Source organism: Colossoma macropomum, unplaced genomic scaffold (assembly GCF_904425465.1).
Source record: "Colossoma macropomum unplaced genomic scaffold, Colossoma_macropomum, whole genome shotgun sequence".
In the NCBI taxonomy this organism is placed as follows: Eukaryota; Metazoa; Chordata; class Actinopteri; order Characiformes; family Serrasalmidae; genus Colossoma; species Colossoma macropomum.
In genome coordinates, this window is record NW_023494799.1 from 32,303,278 (window position 1) to 32,327,748 (window position 24,471).

General features: G+C 37.0%; 1 protein-coding gene across 1 annotated transcript; it reads right to left on the bottom strand.

The window, feature by feature from the left end:
* Nucleotides 1-12,157: 12,157 nt before the first annotated feature.
* On the bottom strand, nt 12,158-19,032 carry sult6b1 (sulfotransferase family, cytosolic, 6b, member 1). The gene is made up of 7 exons (XM_036586757.1): nt 18,760-19,032; nt 17,846-17,955; nt 17,052-17,141; nt 16,393-16,519; nt 15,411-15,505; nt 12,524-12,680; nt 12,158-12,376 (listed from the first exon to the last, which is right to left on the bottom strand). Exons 1-7 carry the CDS (start codon nt 18,953-18,955, stop codon nt 12,249-12,251), a joined length of 903 nt encoding a protein of 300 aa, XP_036442650.1. The 5' UTR covers nt 18,956-19,032; the 3' UTR covers nt 12,158-12,248.
* Nucleotides 19,033-24,471: the final 5,439 nt, after the last annotated feature.

Sequence of the window (24,471 nt, forward strand, 5' to 3'; positions counted from 1 at the left end):
ACACATGTTTCCTGTTTATCAATAGAAAGAGAAGCAGGATTCAGCTGTGCCTCATTGGAAGTGTCACTGCCAGGTAGCATAAAGCCAGACAAAACTTTTTTGGTATTAAATTACCACATAATAAAGAGTCACTACTAAGTGTTTTAAAGTTTACTCCAGCAAGTCATTAAAGGGATTATATTATATATTTGTTGTTGTTGTATTTTTCCCTGAAGTCCACATATAAATAACATTGATGTGGTTTTATGTTCCAAAAACAGTCATGCTTTAATTAATATGATCGTTTTCCATCCTCTGCCCTGCTATGGACTGACAACTTGTCCAGGGTGTACCCTGCCTTCCGCCCAATGACCGCAGGGATAGGCTCCAGCTCCCCCCTGCGACCTAGAAGGATAAGCAGCTTAGAGAATGTGTGTGCATGTTTTCCAATCTCTCTTTACTCCTTACAATAAAACAAGCTGTTTGTGTTGTTGTGTGAGTAAGATCTGATATATGTAAATGAGCTCTGTTCTGACTGGCTGCCTGTTTTGTGCCCTGTTCAAAAAGCAATCTGGGCTCAAAAACTCTTTCAGCATGAATGAGTGGGGCTGAACTGCTGTAGGCTGAATAGACAGTTGCGTGCAAATATGTTGGTTTTTGTGATATCACAAAACAGTGAATTCAAATCGGGCTGTTTTACAGCTTCTATGGTTTCCATATACAGCTGCTGTTGCTCAAAAAACTTGTCTTTCCATTTCAGATGTTTTTACTGTGCATGCTTTGAAAACTCCAGTTAGCCTTCGCATTGTGCTTTAATGTCATGATGAACAGACCAATAGAAATGGTCCAAAATTACATGAGAAAAAATATTTTTTACATAAACTTCCATTTTTTTCTGGACACACAAGGTTTTGTTCCAATAGTGACAATATGGACTTTATGGACTGGAGAGTGAATAATAACAACAACAACATTAATAATAATAACAACTTTATTTATAGAACACTAATCATACTGGAGGCAGTTCAAAGTGCTTTACAGACAGGCGATAAGGTTTAACAGCAACAGAAGAAAACAGAGTTGAGTTCGATTTCTTCTATTGTAGCTGTATAGTTAATGTTTTATAACCATAAAAGGGGAAAAATAAAATAAATAAATAAAAGAGTATAAATTTAAATTATATGATGATGCATTTTAAAATTTCAACAACGTTTACTTTCTACATTAACCTCTTTTATTCAAAAAAGCAAATAAAATTTGGCTTTGCATGAAACAAGCCCTTTACGTAATCTGAGTCAAACAACTGAACTAGTTTTCAAGATTTCTGTTTGTATAGTAAGTATGTGAACATTAAGGGGAATTCCACCAATTTTTCAAAATTTCTGTATAACTCAATTGTTAATTTAAGTTAGGACACAAAAAACAGGGAAAATACATTAACAGATTCATTCATTAAAGGGGCATTCCACCAACTGTTTCAAATTTTTTACATAATTCAGTCACTCACATGTTAACAAAGTATTTTAGAGTGGTTTGATGTGGAATGTTTCATTGTAAACTTACCGTGATGTCTGCAGTACAAATATAGCCATTTTATTTACCATCTCAGTCTTCTGAGTGTTTATATGCAGTATTGTTTTGTCCTAGCCTTGCATGTACCCCTCTACCATGAATGAAGTTTACATAAATACATTTTAATCCAAACCCTAATTTCAAAATGATCATAAAACAGTCTCTCAGGCAACCGTCAGCGTATGTGTAACTATTTTATGTAATACCTTTCAATGAGGTGCTTTTAAAAGCATTTACTGTTTTAGATGTTTGTGAGCAATTCTGACTCATTATGTTTCTCCAGAACTGAGCAGGTCCCATCAAGCCACTCTGAATGATTGACATCTGTTAATGTATTTGTCCTGTTTATTGTTTTTATTTTACTCTAACATAAGGTAATTTAGCAATTTAAATATTAGGCTGCATGGAAATTAAGAATAGTAGTGTGTATATTTTGGAGATATTATGGTATATATTTCGTGACCATTGAGAATTGGATTTAGGTGCCAGTGAATGAACCCAAACAAATTCATACTAAACTCAAACAAACCCTAATAAACCCAGCTCTGCACTTGCTATTTTACTTTAGCGGAGGAACATGTTCCATTTGTGTTTAGTTCCATAGTTCCTTGTTGCTGATCACTTGCTTATTTTCTACCATGTTGTCCAAACAGCTTCAAAACCATACAAAACTTATTTGGCTAGTAGTTAAAAGTCTCTCTCCATCTTTGACTCTCACTCTAAATGCTGGCCTGGCATCAGTCGTCCTTCGCTGGCTCTGGCTGATGGTGAAATGCTGAACAGACTGCTCTCTTTGACATTTGGAAGGCCCTACATTATTACAAGAAAGCATCTCCAGCAAGGAGCCAGCCTACTGCAAACACCGGAGCCATAAATCACCAATCTGCACAGAGACACAGTTCAGAGGCAAATGTACTCCAATGTATTCCACTGTAGACTCCTGACTACCTGATTAAAATGGTAATGAATAACCTGACTGAACAGAATTTGGTCATTTTATTTACCCTTAGTAGTTTCCATTACTTGTTGAATTGCATTCCATTTATTTCCATTATGCATTATGAAGTGTTGGCTACCTTTTTGCTCTGACGAATGTCTTGCCGTCTGAGGTCATGTGTGCTGTATATTCCAATTTTGGTGCCTTTTTTCTCTGTAAAAACAAATACAAATGTAAGCTAACCTGTACCAAAGTGTCTTCAGATTTTCTTATATTATTTCTTATTACTTCCGTTATTTGTATCTGTAATGCATAACTCCGAATTTGTTGTCCAAATGTGATGCTGTTTACATAGTCCTAACAGATTGTCAGTGGTTGAGACATCAACAAACCCATTCAGACTGGTTTGATGTGCTGCACTGTAGAAAAATTTACTGACTACTTTACAAAGGTGGGAATCTGAGATTGCAATGTCCACAACACAAATATAACCATTTTATTTGCTAGTCAAAATGGTTTGGACATTTGGAATTTATTTCAATGCATTGTTGAAGAGACCTAACTGTTAAAGTTTGCTTTGGGGGGCTCTAAGCAGGACCTTTCTGTGGTCCATCCTATCTTGCTAGTTGATGTACTGAAAAATTTGGGGGCTCATTTTATGAACAAAATATTTACCAGGGAAAATGTTTCTGAATATGAGAAATTAGCATAAATGAAATGGAGATAGTAATGTGACAAATACACCGATCAGGCATAACATTATGACCACCTCTTGTTTCTACACTCATTGCCCATTTTATCAGCTCCACTTACTATATAGGTGCACTTTGTAGTTCTACAATTACAGACTGTAGTCCATCTGTTTCTCTGCATACTTTGTTAGTCCCCTTTCACCCTGTTCTTCAGTGGTCAGGACCCCCATGGACCCTCACAGAGCAGGTACTATTTGGGTAGTGGATTATTCTCAGCACTGCAGTAACACTGACGTGGTGGTGGTGTGTTAGTGTTATGACCAAGGAGGTGGTCATAATGTTATGCCTGATCAGTGTATAGTGTAATATAAAGAAATGAGCATTAGACAGTAAGGCTGGATTGCACATAGCGTTTAGATTCTGTCATTCTGTCAACTTTTTTTAGTCTTTATTAATTAATTCAGATGATGTCATTCTCCATGCCTAAATCTGTCAATATTACACTTCAGAGTTTTATTTTATAAAGCGTCTAACTCCAAAGGTTGAGCACCAGGTTCAGGCTGATTTAGAACATTTTCCAGTGAAGGCGTAAAGAAATAAAAATCACTCATTGGCAAAGTTTGGCATGTTTGATATAGCTCTATCCTCTTTGCATGTGACACATCAGTGCATATAACTAACTTAAAGCTGACGGTGAGGGATGAGAGCAGACTCTAATCCACCAGGCTCATTTGTGTAATGTTTTACAGTCCTGTTTTTATCTGTCAGTAATTCATGGGTAAGTCTTTGCATCATAAAAAATAAGACTGTCTAATTTGGAGATTTACTTCAAACACAATATCAATAACAATACTTTGTTCATTGTGTTTTAGGGGGTGATATCCTCAAGGGTTCATCTCAGTACCTTTAGTCAGGGAACATAATTGAACCAAAATTCATTGAAATTATATTCTCTAAGTTGTATTGACTCCACACACCCCGTCTCGTCTCCAGTCTTTTATTGTTCTGTTTTCATAACCTAAAATATTAGGTTATGAAAAGGTACAAATATGTACTTTTCATCTGGAAAAACTTATTTAAGGTTCACAATTGGACCTAAAACCACTGTTGTACCTTTGAGGGAACATTTATATTGTTTGTACCTTGATGAATGAAAAATGTACCTTTGTTTTGAGCAGTGTATCATGTGAAATAATAAGGCCTTTCTGCATGTAACACCAAAAACTGATCATCTAAAGGGTTGAAAGCAGCCTCAAATCAAACTAACTAATTAATCGCCGCTGTTGGAAGAAAACCTCATATCTGCAGAATGACAACTTTACAGAAGAAGGAAAAAACCTGGAACAAAAAATTTTTCCAAGTAATTATGAGCCATTTCTTTTGTTCAATTCATCATGAAGCAGGCGTTTTCAAGTTATATCAAAAACTTATTTTAGTTCATAGTATTAAATGTTAATAATTAAAAACAGAAACATTGCTTGATTTGACGAAACTCTCTGACAGGTGAGTTTCATTAAACTCACAAACTCACAGCAGGTGCAGCAATGCCGGTTTTCTGTGACGTAAGCACTGATTCACTCTCGCGGACACGTTTAAAATTCCACCAATTTTTCAAAATTTCTGTATAACTCAATTGTTAATTTAAGTTAGGACACAAAAAACAGGGAAAATACATTAACAAATTCATTCATTAAAGGGGCATTCCACCAACTGTTTCAAAATGTTTACATAATTCAGTCACTCACATGTTAACAAAGTATTTTAGAGTGGTTTGATGTGGAATGTTTCATTGTAAACTTACTGTGATGTCTGCAGTACAAATATAGCCATTTTATTTACCATCTCAGTCTTCTGAGTGTTTATATGCAGTATTGTTTTGTCCTAGCCTTGCATGTACCCCTCTACCATGAATGAAGTTTACATAAATACATTTTAATCCAAACCCTAATTTCAAAATGATCATAAAACAGTCTCTCAGGCAACCGTCAGCGTATGTGTAACTATTTTATGTAATACCTTTCAATGAGGTGCTTTTAAAAGCATTTACTGTTTTAGATGTTTGTGAGCAATTCTGACTCATTAAGTTTCTCTAGAACTGAGCAGGTCCCATCAAGCCACTCTGAATGATTGACATATTAAATGTTAATAATTAAAAACAGAAACATTGCTTGATTTGACGAAACTCTGACAGGTGAGTTTCATTAAACTCACAAACTCGCAGCAGGTGCAGCAATGCCGGTTTTCTGTGACGTAAGCACTGATTCACTCTCGCGGACACGTTTAAAATTTGAATTGCTGCGTCGGTTTAACTGCCTCAGTCCTCACTGTGTCACTGTGGTTTCAACGGTTTCCAGTCATTTCTGGTGAGTAGTACTTTTAATTTTATTATATGCCCGGTTATATTTGCAGTTCGTACTGCAAAAACTAAAACAAGCTATCAACCTACCGTTTTAGAGCGTCTCTAAGCGCCTCTCTTCGTTTTTAAGAGATGTTATTTATAGCTAACCTAAGATAGCTAAGCTAGGCTAGCGAATCTATGCGCTATATTATCTGAACTTTAGCAATATTATCTTAACTTTAACTCTGTTTTAGTTTGCAAAGCAGTTCGTGCCGCAAATTACTCGTTTATGTTAGCTAACACTAATGCTGGATAACAGCCCATTTGGTAACGTTAACTACAGTAACGCTAGCTAAGTTCATGTAGCCTTAGCTTAACCCGAAAATCTGACCAACTTGTTACTTCACCTCAGCCAGTTTAGGTTAAATAACCTTAGCGAGGAGTCCGCAGAGTTATTCACCACTGACCTAAAACAAAGCAAGTGGCAGTTTGGGGTGTTGACGTTCAACGGTAACATTACCTTTGGACCAGTATACTCAATGCCTTTGAGGATGAATACAAGCTAAGCATTAGGTGCATGGTCAGGGAATTGAGTATTGTTGAGTTGCTTATTGACATCAGCTGGACTTGTAAATAAATGTAAAATACAGCATCATTTTAAATTAACTCTGTGATGATCATAGCGTTACGTAAAGCTGTGCTATGTAATATATTTTTTTTATTGTAGTAGTAACATTACTCAGTCAGAAGAAAAAAACACTAAAACATGGTATCTGTGCATTGTTGCTAGAAAAAGGATTTCATGTGAGTTTTTTTTGTACTATGTCATATGTCTTTATGTGAATTCATAGTTCCACATGAAGAAAATAAATTACGTCGACACAGTTCTTGTAAAATGAACGACAGTAATCTTGCTAATGTAATATAATATATATCCTACTTAGTGCAGATTCAACATTAGCCACGTTTACATGCATCCTTATAATCTGTTAATAATCCGACTAATAGCTCAATCTGAATATAATACGTCCATGTAAACACCTGAATCAGAATAGACTAGTCCGACTGAGGCCAGTCACAATACAATTTCTATCTGACTGAACAAGGTGGGTAATCCTGTAAATAATGCGTTAAATAGAAGAATAATAACCATGTAAACACCTATATCTGATTGCATTCCCAGTCGGAAAGTTTAAGTACGTTCTACGCATGTGCGTTGAGTCATAGCGAAAGTTTAGAACGTTCAGCATGGCGGGAGCAGAAACTGGTCTGCAGAGGAGACAAAGTTGATACTCTGATCTTTAAAAAACGGCGGTGGGACGGACGTCCAGCTTGTGTGTCTCAGAACACGACGTCTTCCTCTCGGCCTTCTTTAATAAGGACATGCGAAGCACGTTTTCCTGAGTCTGTCGTCAGTTCAAAGCAATTAAAAACAACTGAAAACTCGTCTCACTCTAACTGGAATCACGTGATGTTTGCTGTCATGGTAAGGTTCACACCAAGTACTACTCCATTACGCATGCGTGTAATTTTGGATCCGATTACTTGTATTGCGCATGTAAATGGAGATTTCCATCAGATTGTGAGTAGAGTGAGCATAAACACCTCAGTCTTAATCTGTAATCAGAATGTATTCAGTTGGATTGGCAGAAATCTTTGCACGTAAACAGCCAGTGAAGTAGAACAGGTTGATTCCTAAGATGGCAAGAATGACTGATAAGGTATCTTGTCTCCTGTTGATACCTCATAGGTCCTTATTGACAACAGAAACAGCTTGAGTTCAAATAAACAAGCATTATTCACTGCTGCCCTTTAAAAGTGTTATAGCACTAGAAATGTTGCTGTTTTCATAAAACTCGTGAGCTGTTTCTACAAATATTTTCTGTTCTGTCTTTTAGCCTCAGCCCAACTGATGAAAACATGCCAAATTCACATTCTGTTAGTTGTATAGTAAACATTTAAATGTGAATACTACCAACTGTGGAAAATAATTCCAATCAGGCAATTATATAACAATTGTGACAGACATATAGGCTTTTAGCAGATAGAACACAGATGATGGGCAGAATCAGGAGATGTCTGTGAAATTCTATGCACAATTTTGTATGCATTTTATACACACTTTATGATCTTGGTATAGTAAGCAATCGTTTTTTTAACGAAAGTGAAATTATTTCTGGAAAGCAGTACAGTTTTTGACATTACTTTTTATGAGTTTTTAACTTTTTTCATTGTATTTTATTCTCGGAGTGCACCAGAGTGTTGTTATTTCTATGCTAACATCACTAAAATGTTCTCCTGGAGGACAAGCCACTAGACCCATACAAGGATTTGGTGTCTGAACTTGTCACCTTTTTCACTTCCCACAAGCTCACGTGTCCATCCTTCAGTCTCAAGGCCTGAGGGTTGGCAACCCCAGAAAGCATTTTCATTAATACACAGGCTTGCCTGTGATGCCACTGAACAGAAAAAGCCTCTCTCCAGCGTGCTGTGAATGAAGCTGCTTTTTCTGTTTTGCCTCACAGTCTTGCCGTGCAACGTCTCTGAGTGACATGAAAGGAATTGGGCCGCTTACCAACATCACAAACACAAACAGAGTAGCTCAATCCTAATCCCGTGCACATCGCTGGGGAAAAGGGCAGCCATTTGACATTTCATACCATAACATCACTAACCTGGCAAAATGGCTTTTTCAAAGTTCTGATATATTGCTATATCTTGACCTTGATGACCACTGCAAAGATGGCAAAGACATGATAAATTGTCTTTTCTTAAAGTGACATTATACTTCAGTTGCACTAATCCCAGTTCAGATTTTGCTGTTTTAAAGCTGGCCTGTGGAGAAAATGTCAAAACCAAGATGTATTTTTTTTTTACCTGATGACAAATAGGAGCATGTAGTGTTCCATAAAATAAAATAAAACCCACAAAGCAAAGGTTAATGATTTAATTAAAAGGCAATTAATCAAATTGCATTTCACAACTGTCATGTGTTTGGATGTTTATGGGATTGTGGTTTTTCTCACCCAAAGGTGTCGAGTCCCTGACCTCGACGTGACACTGTGAGCCCAGCGTTCATTAATATAGCAGCTCTCTCTCATCATCGCTGATGAGTCAGAGTCTTCATTTGTGTGAGGGTCTCAGCAAGTGGCCTGTATTCTTCATCTAAAATGGACGAATGATTGAAGAAGCTTGTCTTCTTGAAATACCCCTCCTCATTATTTAGCAAAAGCTAATTATCTCAAGCTACTTGACTGTTCTCTCCTTGAATGATGCACATTTCTATGAAAATGCATTTCTCCAAGACTCGTATCATGAATTTAACCAAATAATATCCCTATGTAAACATTGCTGCAAATTAGCAACGTGGTAGTGTTGCATGTTGCAATTAAAGGTTTAACCTTTTGAACAGCAGGCTTAAGGTCCAGACACACTAAAATTTGCCAGCAAAATCTCACAAGCTAAATTACCTTCAGTTCAGTTATGTTCACCATGATGAGTGATTTCACATCCCAAACTCCAAGGGCAAATGATGTTTTTATGCAAAATTTTGCATCTAGCTCAACTTCCATCTTTGAGCAAAAGCGTGACTGCTTTGGCTGTGTAGACTGTAAATAAACACATGAAAGGGAAGGCGAGTGCCATAGATCATCACAGCCGTGATGTTATTCGCGATAACACACAACCTCGAGTGTTCCATTGCTTTTATACAACAGTTAAATAAATAACGCAAGAAATAAATAAATTGGACCGTGAACGTGGCATTTAATGTTTTAACATTAGCAAATTCCTTCCGCCAAATTATAGTTCCTTAACAAGCAGCTTGTTGCTACGTCAGAGTAACGAACTCCGCTCACTCGCTGCACAGCCAGCAGTTTGTTGTCCAGCTTCTTATACTAAATTCTGAAACTCTCTTCACTACTGAGCAAGCTTTTCAGTCGGCAGCTGTGACAGAAGAACACCTAAACAACCTGACACTGGTCTTAAGCATTTGTGGAAGCAGCAACGGATAGCATTTGCTAGGGGTGGGGGAAAAAATCGATTCTTCGATGCATCGCGATACGGACGTGGACGATTCTGAATCGATTCATTCAGTGTCAAAAAATGATTTTCTAAATATTTAATTTATAACGTAATGTTGACGGAACGCAAAGGGCGGAACAGTCCCGGACAGTCTGTGGCGGCACATGACAAAAACACAATGGGATGAGCACCCTCTGCATTAAAAGCCAGGTTAGGTCAGGAGTCACAACCCAAATGATGATAAGAGCCATTTTGTCCTTTCAACAAAAATCAAACCACCTTGGGAGCCACAACATTTGATGTCCAGTATGTCTCAGTATGTCCTGATGTCCTAGTATAGACTAAACAATATAAACGAAAATGCGGACTTACTCTACTCTGCTTTAAGCTTTAGCTATAGCTGCTTTTCTTCCATCTCCACCAGAAAACTTTTCCTCAAAAGTTGAATAGTTTCTTGTAAAATGTCTTTCAGCTTTCGGCTGTTTTACGAGGCTGAAATTGCTTCTCATTCGCCAGCTTCTTGCTGAACTTAACCGTTCCACCTTAAATTCTGACTGAGGTGCTGAATGTAAATGCGGCACCGTTTAAGGTGGACCGGGAAAATTAGAAAGAGAAGCGACTTCATCTTTGCAACTTTTTAGTGTTTGACAGTCTCTCGTTGCAGATTTAACGTATCAGGAAACCAACTGCGCTGCTTAGAAATGCAGTTCGTCTCCAAATGTTCGTCTGTCTTTCTCTTTTCTTTTTTCATTCGCTACTAACCAGGCGAAACCTCGTTGCTATGTGACGTGCAGTCTGCATGCCAATTCTCAGTCGTTGAGAAACAGGGCTTTCACGCTGTGTTGCGCATGTACCGTCTCAAAGATACGGGACGTGCGCAACGCAGGCCTGATACCCCCCCACCACTCTCTACCACGATACCCCCTCCCACCACTCTCTACCACGAGACCAAAACCAAAGTTATAAAATCACTAAAGAAAACGGGTAGGGCGGCTATAATGTGCTGCGTGGTCATCCATTATAACAGGATCTTATTTCACTGTAACAGCACATTTTATCACAGATGAGTGGCAGCAGCGTCTCCAAACAAGAGCAGTGAATGAGAGCCTTCTATTGGTATTGGACATAAATGCATTATGGATCATTACAAATACTTTGCTTTAAAAGTTCCAAGTCCTCAGACAGTAAGAAAATAGAAATCATGTATAGAAAAAAAAGATGCATTGATAATCGTTTTTTAATCGCATCACAGCCCTCTGAATCATAATTGAATCGTGAGGTGCCTAGAGATACCCACCCCTAGCGTTTGCTGACATGGACATGGGCATTCAGTTGTGGTTTTCAGCCATTTCCTTTATGCACAGAGATTGTCTTAAATTTCTCCCATCTCCACTTTTTTGGAATGTTTTGCGGACATCAATTTCAAAATGAATGTATATGTACAAAAAGCAAAAGTTGATGAGAAAATGTTAAATATTTGTCTTCGTACTGTTTTTGTTCAAAAACAGGTTAATGTAGAGTTATAAATCTCTGCTTTCTGTTTTTATTTATGTTTTACCTACTGTCCCAACTTTTTTGGAATTGGGTTTGTATAATATGCAGTCAGTCAGGAGACTGTATTATTATTTTTGTGGTTTAACTGTTTGTGTCTACACAAATTAATCTGCTTACTAACTGTGATGTTAGCTCATTGGCTAGCCACAGCTGCACACAAGTCACCCCACTGGTGCCAACTACAGCAATTATCTAAATTTTTTTTGCTACAGATCAGTGTACTGCAGTATACTCTCATGAGTATGCAATTTTGCTCACTTTTGAGTTACTGTTTGCTAGATTGCAAACTGCACCAACATGGAGATTTTTTTGTTGCCAATCTTGCAGTCCAGCCTCAGTCACACCCAGTAGTAATATGCTGATAATATAGTACAGTTTATTCTACATATATTTTGGAACAGGCTAACAACATAGTATATTTCATTTCTATAAGGGAAGTTATGTCTGATTGTCTTTCTTTAGTGAATAAATAAGCAGTTTTGTTTTTGAATTGTTTATGGCACTTCTGTGTTTCCTGCGTTATTGTATTGTTCATATTCATAATGACTTCAGTATCTCCTCTTCCTGTTCTGTCCATCTCCTGTTGATTGGCTTTGCACTGCAGGGGCCCTGGCCTGATTAGGCTTCATTAGGTTGGAGAGCAGGCTCTTGAGGATGGAGACGGGAAGAGGAAGACTCTCCATAATGACATTTCATCTAGAATCCCACGTTTAGGCAAGAATTCATATTCACGTGCTATTCCAAGACGGAGCATGAGTGAGTTGTAAGTAGAGCATGTGAGTGTAAACTGTATGCAAATCTTATTACCTGGATCATTTGTACATGAGAGCTAGTGGCTGTATCTAAGGGTGAGAGATGAGAAGCTCTTTCTCTGAGAGCCACTGCACCATCTACTGGTGAAGTGCTGGAATAGTCCTTTAATAGATGCTATCAAGACTGACATTAAAGCATTTCATCTTTTATTAATAAACTCAACATGATTAGTAGCAATGTGTATAAAATCCTATGCTTAAAAACATTATGCAGCTTGTGTTTTACTTCAAGTCACAAAGCACTTCAGAGTTAAATGATTTGTCTTTAATCAGTCTTTCTACATATTCCTCAGTTAGTAGTTCAAATAGCATATACTGTTCATGGCTCAAATGTTCTTTATTTACTGGCAGTAGTAATCATATTTCAGCTTAGCACCCAGTTTAGTTCCTCCTAGTTTCTTCTGAAACTCTTCATCCATTTGTTTACTTTGAATCTCACTGAAGTGATTCTTCCAGTCGCCTACTTCACCTGGTTGAGAGAGAAATAGCAGTCATTGGAAGTGCCCACACTTGTTTGGTATGTTCGAAATATATCATCGTCCTGCACTTTTCTTAATCACAGTTATCTGTGTTTCAGACACATTTACTTTTGAAAAGCTTTTCATGGCTTACTCACCTTTTCGGAAGAAGACATTTCCAAATTGGCCGTGGGAATTTTTGGAGCTGTCCAGCATGGCACTGAAAGTGGTCTCTTTAGCAATGTTCATGACTTGTTCTTCTGTTAGGGGGAAGCTGAAGAAATCTGCAACTCTCTTTATACCCTCTGGTGGGTTCTAGACATGGAGAAGGGCACAGTGTCATTGTAGAAGAGCGCTTTTGCATTATTCACTGCAGCAAGAGCTGAAAAGAACCAAACACTTGAACAGTTCAGCCAAAAGCAAATATACTCAGTCTTCCGCTTATTCTTTTCCCCTTTGTAGTTGATCAGTCAAGACAAGTTTGATGTCTTAAGTTGGTTTCTTTAGTTTGGTACTGGAAGTTGTTGCTAATGTAAATAACAGAATAGTGTAGCCCACCAGTTAGTATTAGTAAACTGCATGCCTAAATTATGAAACTGTCCAGTAATCTCAAATAAACTCGCTTACGTGATTTCTGACACTGAATGACTACTGTTATTTATAAACATGGACAAAATTATGTCACATAATTAAAACACTATTAGCAGCTTTCCCAAAGCCTGAATTCACAGTGTCAGAAACCACACATGCTACGTTCACGTTACCAGGCATAAATCCATTTTTTTGTCTTGATGTGACGTAGATCAGATATTTTTAGAGCTGTGTGAACATGCAAATCTGATCTTTTCAAATCAGATTTGCGTCAGTTTCATATGTGGTGGTAGATTAGCTACATATTTGTTTCGTTGCCATGAGACTTTAATGAGAGAGTTCAGATCAGTTATTAACTTCATACTCAGTAACTACCATTTGCTATTTGATAACGACTGAAAAACTAATATGTAAGTTATGTAGCTATAAGAGTGTTTACCTGCATACAGGCCTTTTCAGTTTAAGAGTCTGTGCTCAATATTAATATTAGTGTATATAGTAATTGTCACTTACACCAGATATAGTTGATCAACCAAGATGTGTTTGATATCTGATGTGTGCCTCTTTAGTTTACAAAGGGAGGTGCCATGCTAACGTTGCTAACAGACACTGGACTTAGACTGTCACCTTTCTTATCTTTGAAAATACTTGCCAAAATCTTAATTTAATTACCTCATGATATAGTAAAATGGCATAGAGACTTTATTCAGACATTTAATCTAAAATTTGAATTACATTATCAGCTGCATAATGTCCCACATTGTAGTACTATTCCACTCACAAAATGCACCACAAGAGACGTGTTGTACTTCAAAATTCAAAAAGTTACCACCAATTCACTGATGATGCAGAAAAAAACAAAATGTGGCTTTTGACAAACTAGCAAGAGTACAATTTAGTAAAGGTATCATGCAAAATCTTCACTGAAGCGTCATCTACTTCTTCATATTTTCAATTCTACCTTAAATGGTGCATCAGTTACATCTTGGCACCTGTACAGATGCTGGAATGTAACTGCTGAACCATTTAAGATGGAACAGAAAATTTGAATAAGAAGCTGATAAAGGAGAATCCAGCTTCAGATGAAAAATGATCACTCCATATAACTTCATGTATGTAGTGGTCATTTTTCACCTGATGATTAAAAGAAAGGTCTTCAATGGGCATGTCTTAACAGACATCAGACATCATGGTAGTTGGTGTGTTTGTTTGTTTTTTTTTCTGAGCTATTCCTTTAACAACTTAATGCAGTTTGAGGCAAGTGTGATTATTTAGCCCATTTTTGTGCTTCAGTATTCAATGCATCAGAAGTTGTCATAGTAGGCAAACATTACAGCAGTAGTGGCGTTTTCAAATGAGAATGTAGTCAAAGTCCTCCTTATGTCTCTGATGTGGAGGCTTATTTTTGCATCTATATTAGGATAATTACCTAATTTTTCCACAAAAGATGTCACTCGTTTGGTGGAGCAGTTTTCTCTTTCAGAGAGGAGTGAGCTCAGCAAGGTCTTTAAGAATTACCTGCCCAGTGAGGTCAGTTACAGTTAGCTGTCTAGTGTGTATTAGAATATAGTTAGTGTTGTGTAGGTTGGGAATAAAGTTAATGTAGTCAGTTATACCTTATTGTCTTTTGTTCATTTTTATTATTCTCTCTTTTGATCATAGACATTTTTTTACCTTCTTTAAATCTGTACTGCTTGCCCATCCATTGCCAAAGCAGCACTAGCCTACTTTTAATGTAGACCTTGTTAAGCTTGCTCTTCTCTGAAAATGGAAACTGTCGAATGAATGACATCTTTCATGGAAAAATTAGGTAAGTAACTTAAAGAAATGTGTGAGTCGTCAACATTCTCATTCGTAAGCGCCGCTGCTGCTGTAATGTTTTCTCTACTATGATGACTTATGTTGCATTGAATATGGAATTGCGAAAAAGATCCTCTGCTCTCTGGTTGCATTCCATGTTAGCTGCATAGCCTAGTGGCTCCAGTGCAGAACCAAGGAAGTTAACCTCAGACACCATCAGACACCAACAAGTCTTGACCCTTGGGCTAAAATGAAAAAACTGTATTATTTTTAAAAATAAGCATGAACTCTTTCTTTAAGAGATGGCTGAAGGAGGTCTCCAGCATTAACACACACCCTACACACTTCAGCTGGTCACTTTTTCTATTTGTACTGCTTGTTTTCTGCTTCTATTTGTGCCTTAGTTCAGCCTCCCGCATATTTTAACTGGTCTGCACATACCAGTGAATGCTCAGTCATATTTCTGAAGCAATGTGTAATGTGTACAATGTGTGCTTGCACTGTGCCACTACTGGACCAGCAAAACAAGATTCCTGTTGATCTTTGCACTCATCTGTTACAACAAACAAGTTTAATTATGACCGCGTGAGCCATCACATTCATTTCTCCCTGATGTGCTAACACAAATAGACAAGCTCAAAAATGATCTCTTACCTCCTTCAGCTCCTCATAAGTCACAATCATCACATTAGGGTCATCCATATGTTTCTCCCAGGCCAGAGCATGGTCAAAATAAGAACCCCAGGCCACTTCACAGAAAACAGGCAAATTTTCACATACACTGACACACCTACTCAAGATTAGCTTGTAAAGAAGACAAGTGAGGATGCTAAGGATGTGTTATTTATTACAAATCAAGCATGAAGGAAAGAGTGAATTCTGCTTATGCATGTTGTTGTTGAGCTAATATGGTACAATATAGGCTAATTTGTAGGTTATTTCAGAATATCATAATGCTAAAGAAGGGAAATTAAATAGCAGTATTTTCTAATGTTTAGTTAAACCTGACAGCAAAGCAGGCCAACTGACTCATCTGCTCTAAACAGTGTTCTTTAGCAGTGATTTTCATTCTGCATGTTCATCTCCAGAGTGCTGTCACTGTCAACCATGTTTTCGCAGTCAAAACAAGCCCATGTCGAATGCTGCGCCTGTGCGCCTACGTCTGTTGCTAACTTTGGATGCTGGACAGTATTTAACGTGAGTTTTTTCAAAGTGCAGTAACCTATCATGGTTTTAATGAGAATTAAAATTTGTAACGCTAATACTAACCGTAAGTGATTTCACCATGGTTTACAGTGAAACCAGTAAACATTTCATCCCTACTCAGTTTTAATTTGAAATATGATGCATATAAAATTTATCAAAATTATGAACCAAAAGTGGTTTTGTGAATGTTTTCAGTTAATTGGAGCTGTATGACATTAACAGCAATTATATTTTGTGTTGAGGTAACAGGTAACAAAGAAAGTCTGTATCGTCACTGTTGGAACAAAACCTTGTATCTCCTATAACTTTTTTTTTTTGCTTCTACTGTACACTTACTGTTTTGGAGATACAACAGCAACGATATGCTGATTGTACTCTATGATTGAATGGTAGTGCAGGGCATAGTTAGTCAAAACTTTTGAGTACTCACCTTCACCAGCCATGAAGTCAGAGAAGAATTTGTCCCAGGACTCAGTCTTGGGCAGGACTGGGTTTTTGTTCATGAAATGGTAATAAGAGACGACTGTGTCTTTGGGGTTTCGGAAAACCACCAACATCTGAGGACAAAAGACATGGATGGCCCAGCCATGTAGAGATTAAGTACAGTATTTGTGATGCTAGTGGCAGAAGCATATTTATGTCATATTAATGTATGTTAATATGCTGTAATGCACAGTTTGCTCATAGGGTGGTGTCAAACATACTGGAAGTGCTCAGGAACAGGAAATCACGTTGTTTAATGTGGGAAGTGCACGGTCTTTTTACTATTTCATGAAAAATTGTACTGGAACTGGTGTGTAAATAGACCTCCATTTGTTGGTCCTCATAAATCTTTCTGTGAGAACTTTAATAAATCAGCAAACAAGAAAAAAGATTATTGTTGGATGTTTTAGGCCTGTATCACACATCTAAACTTGCTCACATCTGTCAAGCAGCACTTCAGTGGCTTGTTTGCTGAGTCATAATGACAGCTAGCATTAAGACTTGGTTACAATTTTAAAAACTTTTTTTGGGGTTGACAATCGTCTGAGCATATTATGAATTGATTCTAAGTTATATAGAAACTAGTGTCTTGTCATACTTGCTGACCTTTGTTTTCTTGGCTTTAAAAGACTCAGGAATGTCATTACGGGGAAGGTGTGTTCCTAGAAGTCTCCGTGATGGCTCCTTCCCTACAACCTGCAACACAAACATTGCAGAAAGTTCAAGGTCCAACATTACGACAACTCTCTAACTATAAAAGCTTGTGTGGTAGAAGTTGTAAAATGATCTTATAAGCTTGATATTAAATAACCAGGAGGCAACACTATTCCATTCCATTAACACTTAGAACCCTGTATGTGCTTCTTTTTCAGTTAATTTTAATGGATTTATTGTTGTGATCTATCCATGGTCCGCTCACAGTGGATCATTTCATATATATGACATTTATAACACACTGACAACTAAAACCTTGTACTTTGTGTAGTACAGTTTCTCGTTAAAACTGTGTTCAGAATCACTCCCCTTTAGAGATATTGTGCACTATATATGCTGTACACCAGATCATAGTGTTATTCAAATTTTTATAGATAACCTTCCTTTCATTCTGTGGTCGCTCTCCAGTCAGTTCAAGTAGCGAATAGTGAATAAGTAACTATTCCAAATACAGCATAAGTTGAAAGGGACCTTTGCCATAAGGCTGAGAAACAGTTGCAATAAAAGAATACGTTTAGGGGAGGAGCATGGATAGGTCACTTATATGAGAACTACAATTAAGCTAAAATGTAAGTTATGCCAAAGTAAGGGTCTTGAAGGTTGGACTTGAGAGATGTACTTTTGCAGTCCAGAGTGGCAGTCAGATGTTCTGGGGCACTTTGAGATCACAGATGGAAGTTACAAACCTGTTGGAGTTGTGGAGGGTAGAATTCAATAATGGGGGGTCTGTCAGGGACAGTAACTCCAGCAGAGGCATTCATGATTTTCTTCACTATTGCCACCATCCAGTTGAACCCTGAGACAAACCATAAGTTCAGTGATATCTCTGTTTGTGTGTCGGTGGGTGGGTGTTAGCTGGGTGTGTTAGGTCTGTCATTTCCTCCGTTTCTGCAAGTATCTGTACCATAAATGTAAATAATGACCAGCACTGTGGACAAAACAGAAGCCACAGTAAACATTATGCCCGAGTCAAGTAAAGTTTACTGCAGATCATCTTGTTGAAGTTGGAAGTGGAAATCTCTAGTAATGAAAATACTATTGGAAACTAGTGGTTATTAACCTGCTGAAAGGTCTTCCCTCAGGCAGAAGACTACGGTCTTACTGGTCTTGTCACACTAGTCTAGGTTCAAAAATAAGCCCCCATACAACTGTAGGTCCATATTGTGATGAGTCACAGCATTTTAGTCCACACCATTCTTTATATGCACTTGGCACATTATTTATTTTTCAGTGTTTTGATTGTTTTTAACAAGCCTTTGTTTCAGGTGCATTGCCCTTGTTTAGTGTTATGGTGTTGTAATTGCTTTATATATTACCTGAATGCATTCCAGACAACCTGTTGGTTAAGTAAAGTATTGAACTTTCATGAACTTTGTGTAACTGAGCTTTAGAGGGGAGAGACAGCCAAGAACCAGCTAGCACAACTGTAAGCAGCTGATTGGTCCAGAGCTATTATGTAATATGTAACTTGATCCTGCTTTCCCCCTTACCCCTGTATTTCCTGCACAGAATAACTAGAGCTACTCTGCTTGTGCAGATGTGCAAAAGAGCAGGTAAAAAGGCTAAAAAGTCCCTTTCTTGTGACACAGGCCTTACTCACCACACTTGGGGTAAGCCACCAGAAACACATCATCCTCCCTGGCCTCCATATCCTTCACAGCATTGAGGTTTTCAGGTGGGGACATGATGGTGGAGTAGATAATTCCATCTCGTTTATACAGCTTTTCCTCGTCTTTCATTTTCATGCCGCGGTCCATTCTTGACTCAAAGGGTTTTATAGAGGCTGGAGCTGCCATGTTGGTCCTGTTGCAGAATGCTCTGCTTTCTCGGACTGCGGACTGTAGAGTGGGCCCTCTTTGGGGAAAGAGGAGTGTATTTATACAAGAAAGAATGAGGGAGTGTGCGTGAGAGAGAGAGTGTGTGTAAAGGGAATTCCCTCCCCCGCACAAAGGGCTTGCATGAGAAGCTGTTTGCGTGCTTCAGGCTGATAAGCCTGTCCACAGAGGCTATAATGCTTTGTCACTGATTGCGTGTCTCACACACTTTCACTCTGGCATGATGCAATAACTCTGAAACTGGGAGTGGATTTTATTTATATTATAATAAAAAATAAATTAATAATAACAGTAATAGTAAAGAGTGAATTCCTTTGTAACATTCTTAATAATAGCAATGATAATTTCATATTATTATTGTTATATGTATTGTATATATGGTCCTGGTGGTTGTATAGTAGCAATAGCATGTGGAGTAGTAGTAGTAGCAGCAGTAGTAGTAGTAGTAGTAGTGTGTATACATAGTAGTCATAACGTAGTGGTAGTTGTATAATATACAGGGTTACTTTAAAAAAGTATTGCTATAGAGATTACTAATTAGCTGTTAAATATAACTGTAACCTAATCCAAATGATTACTATATGAAAGTGATGTAATCTGATTACATCACGTTACATATATGTCTGCACCTTATTCCACTACCTCATGTCCAGAAATCTGTGCTGTGTTGGTGCTACACTGTCCGGTCTGTTTACTGTGTCCAATGTCTGTTTAATTTATTGTATTTATTGTATTGTTTTCTAGCTTAATTTTTGTTTGTACACTGTCTGCACGTTCGCACTTTGTAATTTTGTACTTTTGTACTTTTTGTTCCTTGTTGCACCTTGTTCCTGGAGGAACGTAATTTCATTCCACTGTGTACTTGTACATAGATGGAATGACAATAAAAGCCTCTTGACTTGACTTGTCTTTTTAAACATTATATATTAATAAAGATGAAGTCATTAAAAATAATTTCAACAAGACTCTTTGACCAAGAATTTAACTTAACACAAAGCAAACACAAAAACTGCACTGTTTTGTGAAGCAAAGTGATATATGAAATAAAGTTATATAAATACTGTGCCTCACACAAATGGTCACTGGTCTCACGTTTAGTGAAATGGCCAAATCTAAGTGGAGAAATATATGGAAATACTTCAAACATAAAGATGACAAATTTGTACATGTACACTTGTGAGCAGTGAAAAAGGTACAAAGTTCAGAAATTATGGCCGAGCTCCCAAGAAAAAAAACTCTTAAGTGACAGGAAAATGAAGTCTAAAAGGGAACACAGGGAAACAAGCAATCACTGAAGATTGACCTATTTCATGAAATTCAACATTCAAATACAATATAGTTTAAAACTGTACTGCTCTTCTGTGATTTTGCCTTATTTGTTAAAAAATCTGTTGACTGCTATCAAAAGATCAATCAGGCAGAAATCTTATTTTGAGACTCCCAATCAACAATAATTACAAATAGATGCCACTCTAAAAACTAAATGGGCTTCAGCGTATACCACAAGTTTAACAGGGCATTTATTTGACACAAAAGCTAAGAGGAAGCTGATCATCTATGACCATTTACGCATATTAATGTTTTGCCATCATTCAAAACCATCATTTTACCATCATTCAAAAACTATTAAAGGAAGAAATAATTCATGTGAAAACAAAACTACTAACTTGCGCTCACGAGACTTCACTCTCTTCACAATTCAAACAAACAAAGAGTTGTTTGTTAATGTTAGCTCACTTCACCATTAAAATCTGGCGAGTTAATGTTTGCAAAATAACTAGTCAAACTACAGAATTTCATAGAGCAACAAAAGAGAATCAGATCAGATTAGTTCACTGCTGCAGAATCTGGCGAGGTGTAAAAGCAGAGTTAAACGACTGGTTCAGATATATTCAGGAAAACTCTGCAGATGTCAGTTCTGACAAAAATAGAATGCTTACTAAAAGTTCTGTTGACTGGCTGAATAAAAGACCCTGAACTGCTGCGAGGGAAGGGAGTTCTTCAGAAATCTCTGCTGACAGCAGAGGCCTCCACCCATCTTCTTCCCCAAGTAAAAAAAAAATAAATAAATAAAATAAAACACACCTTAAATCTACATGATTCATGGGACAAAGATATCATTAAAAATGGTGAATTTAGACAAAAAGTGACTATAAATTCTGCCTGTATGTAGCTTGAATGTAATCCTGCTGGAATCTGCTTACTCTTTTTTTCTGTAACTGTAACAGATTACAGTTGCATTTTTTTTTTTATCCTGATAACGTAAGCTGTTACATGTGTTCCGTTACTACTACCCAACCCTGTTACAGTAGTATATAGTGGAGTAGTTGAATAGCAGTAGCAGTAGTAGTAGTAGTAGTAGTATACAGTTGTATGCACACGTTTAAACAACGTGGTCAAATTCCATATTGTTTTGAATTTTTAAGTGAATCTCTTCACATCCTCTACAAAAAATATAAAATGTGCCATAATGTTTTGCCCAGACCACATGTTTTATTTTTTATTTTTATTTAAATTAAGCAAGTAAATAGCAGAGGTGTGCTCTCTGTAGAAGACGCGTATTTGTTTTCACATTCAGCATCAACAAAAAATATCACTTTGCATACTGTATATAGCGCGGTAATAGTAATAGTAGTTGTATAGTAACAGAAATATATTTTGAAGTAACTTTTCAAGAAAAGGAAAAAAAACATTTTAAGTTTAAACGGAAGTTAATGAAACAAGATGTTTCATTAGTAATTTTCAAATTCTGTTAAAAAAAGGAGTTTCAAGGTTTTGTTCTGACAGTGGCAATCTACAGTAGTTGTGTAATAGTTATACTATTTATAGTAGCTTTATTGTAGTAGTAGTAGTAGTAGTAGGTAGTAGTATATTTGTGGGGGTAGTACACTGTAAAACCTAATGAGTTCAGTGAACGTAAATGGTTTAAGGAAACCGATTGCCTTAAACCATTTAAGTTTAAGTTACTCAAATCTCTTGACTATGCGTAACAAGTAAGCACCCAAGGGAAGGCAGGTTGGGGAGAATGAACACAGAAATGGTAGGTTAAACAAGGTGGAAAGACACGCCCAATATGCGTGCAACCAAGAGCCAATAGGAATGATCCAAGTTTTACTCAATGTTGCATTGACCAGGCTTTCATGATGTAACGCTGTGAAGTCTTAACAAACTGAACTAAATTGCAAGAGGTTGATTCAACTCAGAGATCCCATTTGAATGTCCAAAGTTGTCAAAAGTTACATGAAAAGCACAAGAAGTCATAATCGTTTGAATGTAAACCCAACCCTGTCTGTGCCTACCTGTAAAGTCAAGCTAAATAAAAAGTTCTAAAGTTGTCTTAACTTCTAATCTATTTCTAATCTAATCTAAGTTGTGTTTAGGCAAAATACTCTTCAGTCTGTGGGACTTGTGCAAATTAATTGATCTCAACTAACTTTACCTAAGTAACTAAGGATTATACAAGAAATAGTATGTGTTACTAGATTTGCATTAGTAAGTGTAACAGATGAGTAAAGTAAACCCAAAAAAAATTGTGCAGTTGTTACATTTTACAGTGTAGCAGTAGTTGTGTAGTAATTGTATAATAGTAGAAGTAGAAATCCACTACAGAAGTAAATCATATTATTATCATGTTTATTAGTAACTACTAAGTGTGTCTGCTTGCCGATCTTACTACTTGATATCTGTCACAGATGAGCTCATTGAAAATGGCATTAAAAGTGTGTTTTAAATGTGGACAATCAGTACACCCCAACATTAAATAAATATACTACTAACACTAGTATCAGGTAGCAGTGGCATTAAGTGAGTCTCACTGATAATGACTGGATCAGAACATAAGAGTTCTTCTGGTGTTCATTTAGACAACACATTGCTCCTTTTAAATTTGGTCTTGGGGAAACTTTGGCGATAAGCAGGATCTTAAAAAGATTCCTTTCTGAAAAGGTTGTACTAGATTCCAAAAGAGTCCCGTATGGGAACAAACTCTAAAGTGTCTCTCCCTAGAGTGTTTTTAGAAGGTGCAGTTAATGATCTCACTTGTCACCATTCTTCTTCTCACGTACGCCTGCATAGCTGTACTTAGTTTTATTGTTTGAATTTTCACGTCCACCCGCATCGCCTTCCTCAAGCCGTGAAGCTGTCAGTGATGAATAGGCGTCTTCTCCATCGAGCCATCTGCTTATTTTCATAGTGTGACTCTGCTGTTTTGGCTGGTCATGTAAGCATGATTATAGTGAGGTTTTTTTGTGGTTATGGGTTTGTAGCCAAGTCAGACAACATAACATATTAGGCAAGGCAAGGCAAGTTTATTTGTATAGCACCTTTATTCACAATGGCAGTTCAAAGTGCTTTACGTAAACACAGTAAAAATAAAAGCATTAGGTAACAATACAGCATATGACATCCTGAGATCGAGCCTCAGAAAGGCTTTTGCAAAGATAGTTCCGAAGCCGTAATTAAAAGAAAATAGAAAGTAAGTAAAAGATAATACTTTTTAAAAAATATTTTTATCATTGTATTGGCATATACCACAATTGTCAAATGATTTAGCAATATGTGGCAATAAGTTAAAAACACATTGGTGAGCCCTTGATGTGAAATGTATAAAGACTGGCCTACATGACTTAATATGCAAGTTTGTGGTTTAACTTCATATATATTCAATTAATTAATTCATTAATTATATTTCAATTATTTTATTTAAATAAATTAAAATATAATTAAATATATAGAAAGAGAAATGTATAGAAAAAGTCTTTGGTCCTGCTGTAGTTCATGCCAAATTTGATTAAAAGTTAAAACTTGGCAAATAAACACAGTAACATATCGCAGTGATTTGTAGATTTTCTGCCTACACACACTGAGTGAGACTTGGTTGGAAAAAGTATGGTAAATGTTTCATAAACTATTTTTAACGTGCAGGCACAGCTTGTGATTAATAGACTCCGAAATTATTAGAAAAATCTTTTGTTTTTGCTATATGCTGAAGACATTTGGGGTTTGAGATCAAAAGAGGAGTATGAGACTATGAATCAGAATTCCAGCTATTATTTCCTGATATGCACATCTAGATGTGTTAGACAACTTAGAGCGTGGCACCTTTTATTTGAATACACCCATTTTTCAAGTGTACAAAAATACTAAAAAATGTGATTGACAGGTGTTTTATGTTGCCCATATGTTGTGCCCTGTTAGACTGATTGCTTAAACAATTAATAGCTCTGAACATCTACTCTTGGTTTGAGCCCTGGGTTTTACCAGTGAAGACTGCATGTGTTGTTTAAAAGCATAAATGAAAAAAAAGAAAAGCAAGCTTTTTTGAAGCTGAGAAAAGAGGGTAAGACAGAGCAATGGCACAAGCATTGTGCATAGCCAATACAACTATTTGCAGTGTCCTGAAAAGGAAAGAAACCACTGGTGTACTGACAACCAGACATTGAACAGGTTGGCCAAAGAAAACAGCATTTGATGACAGA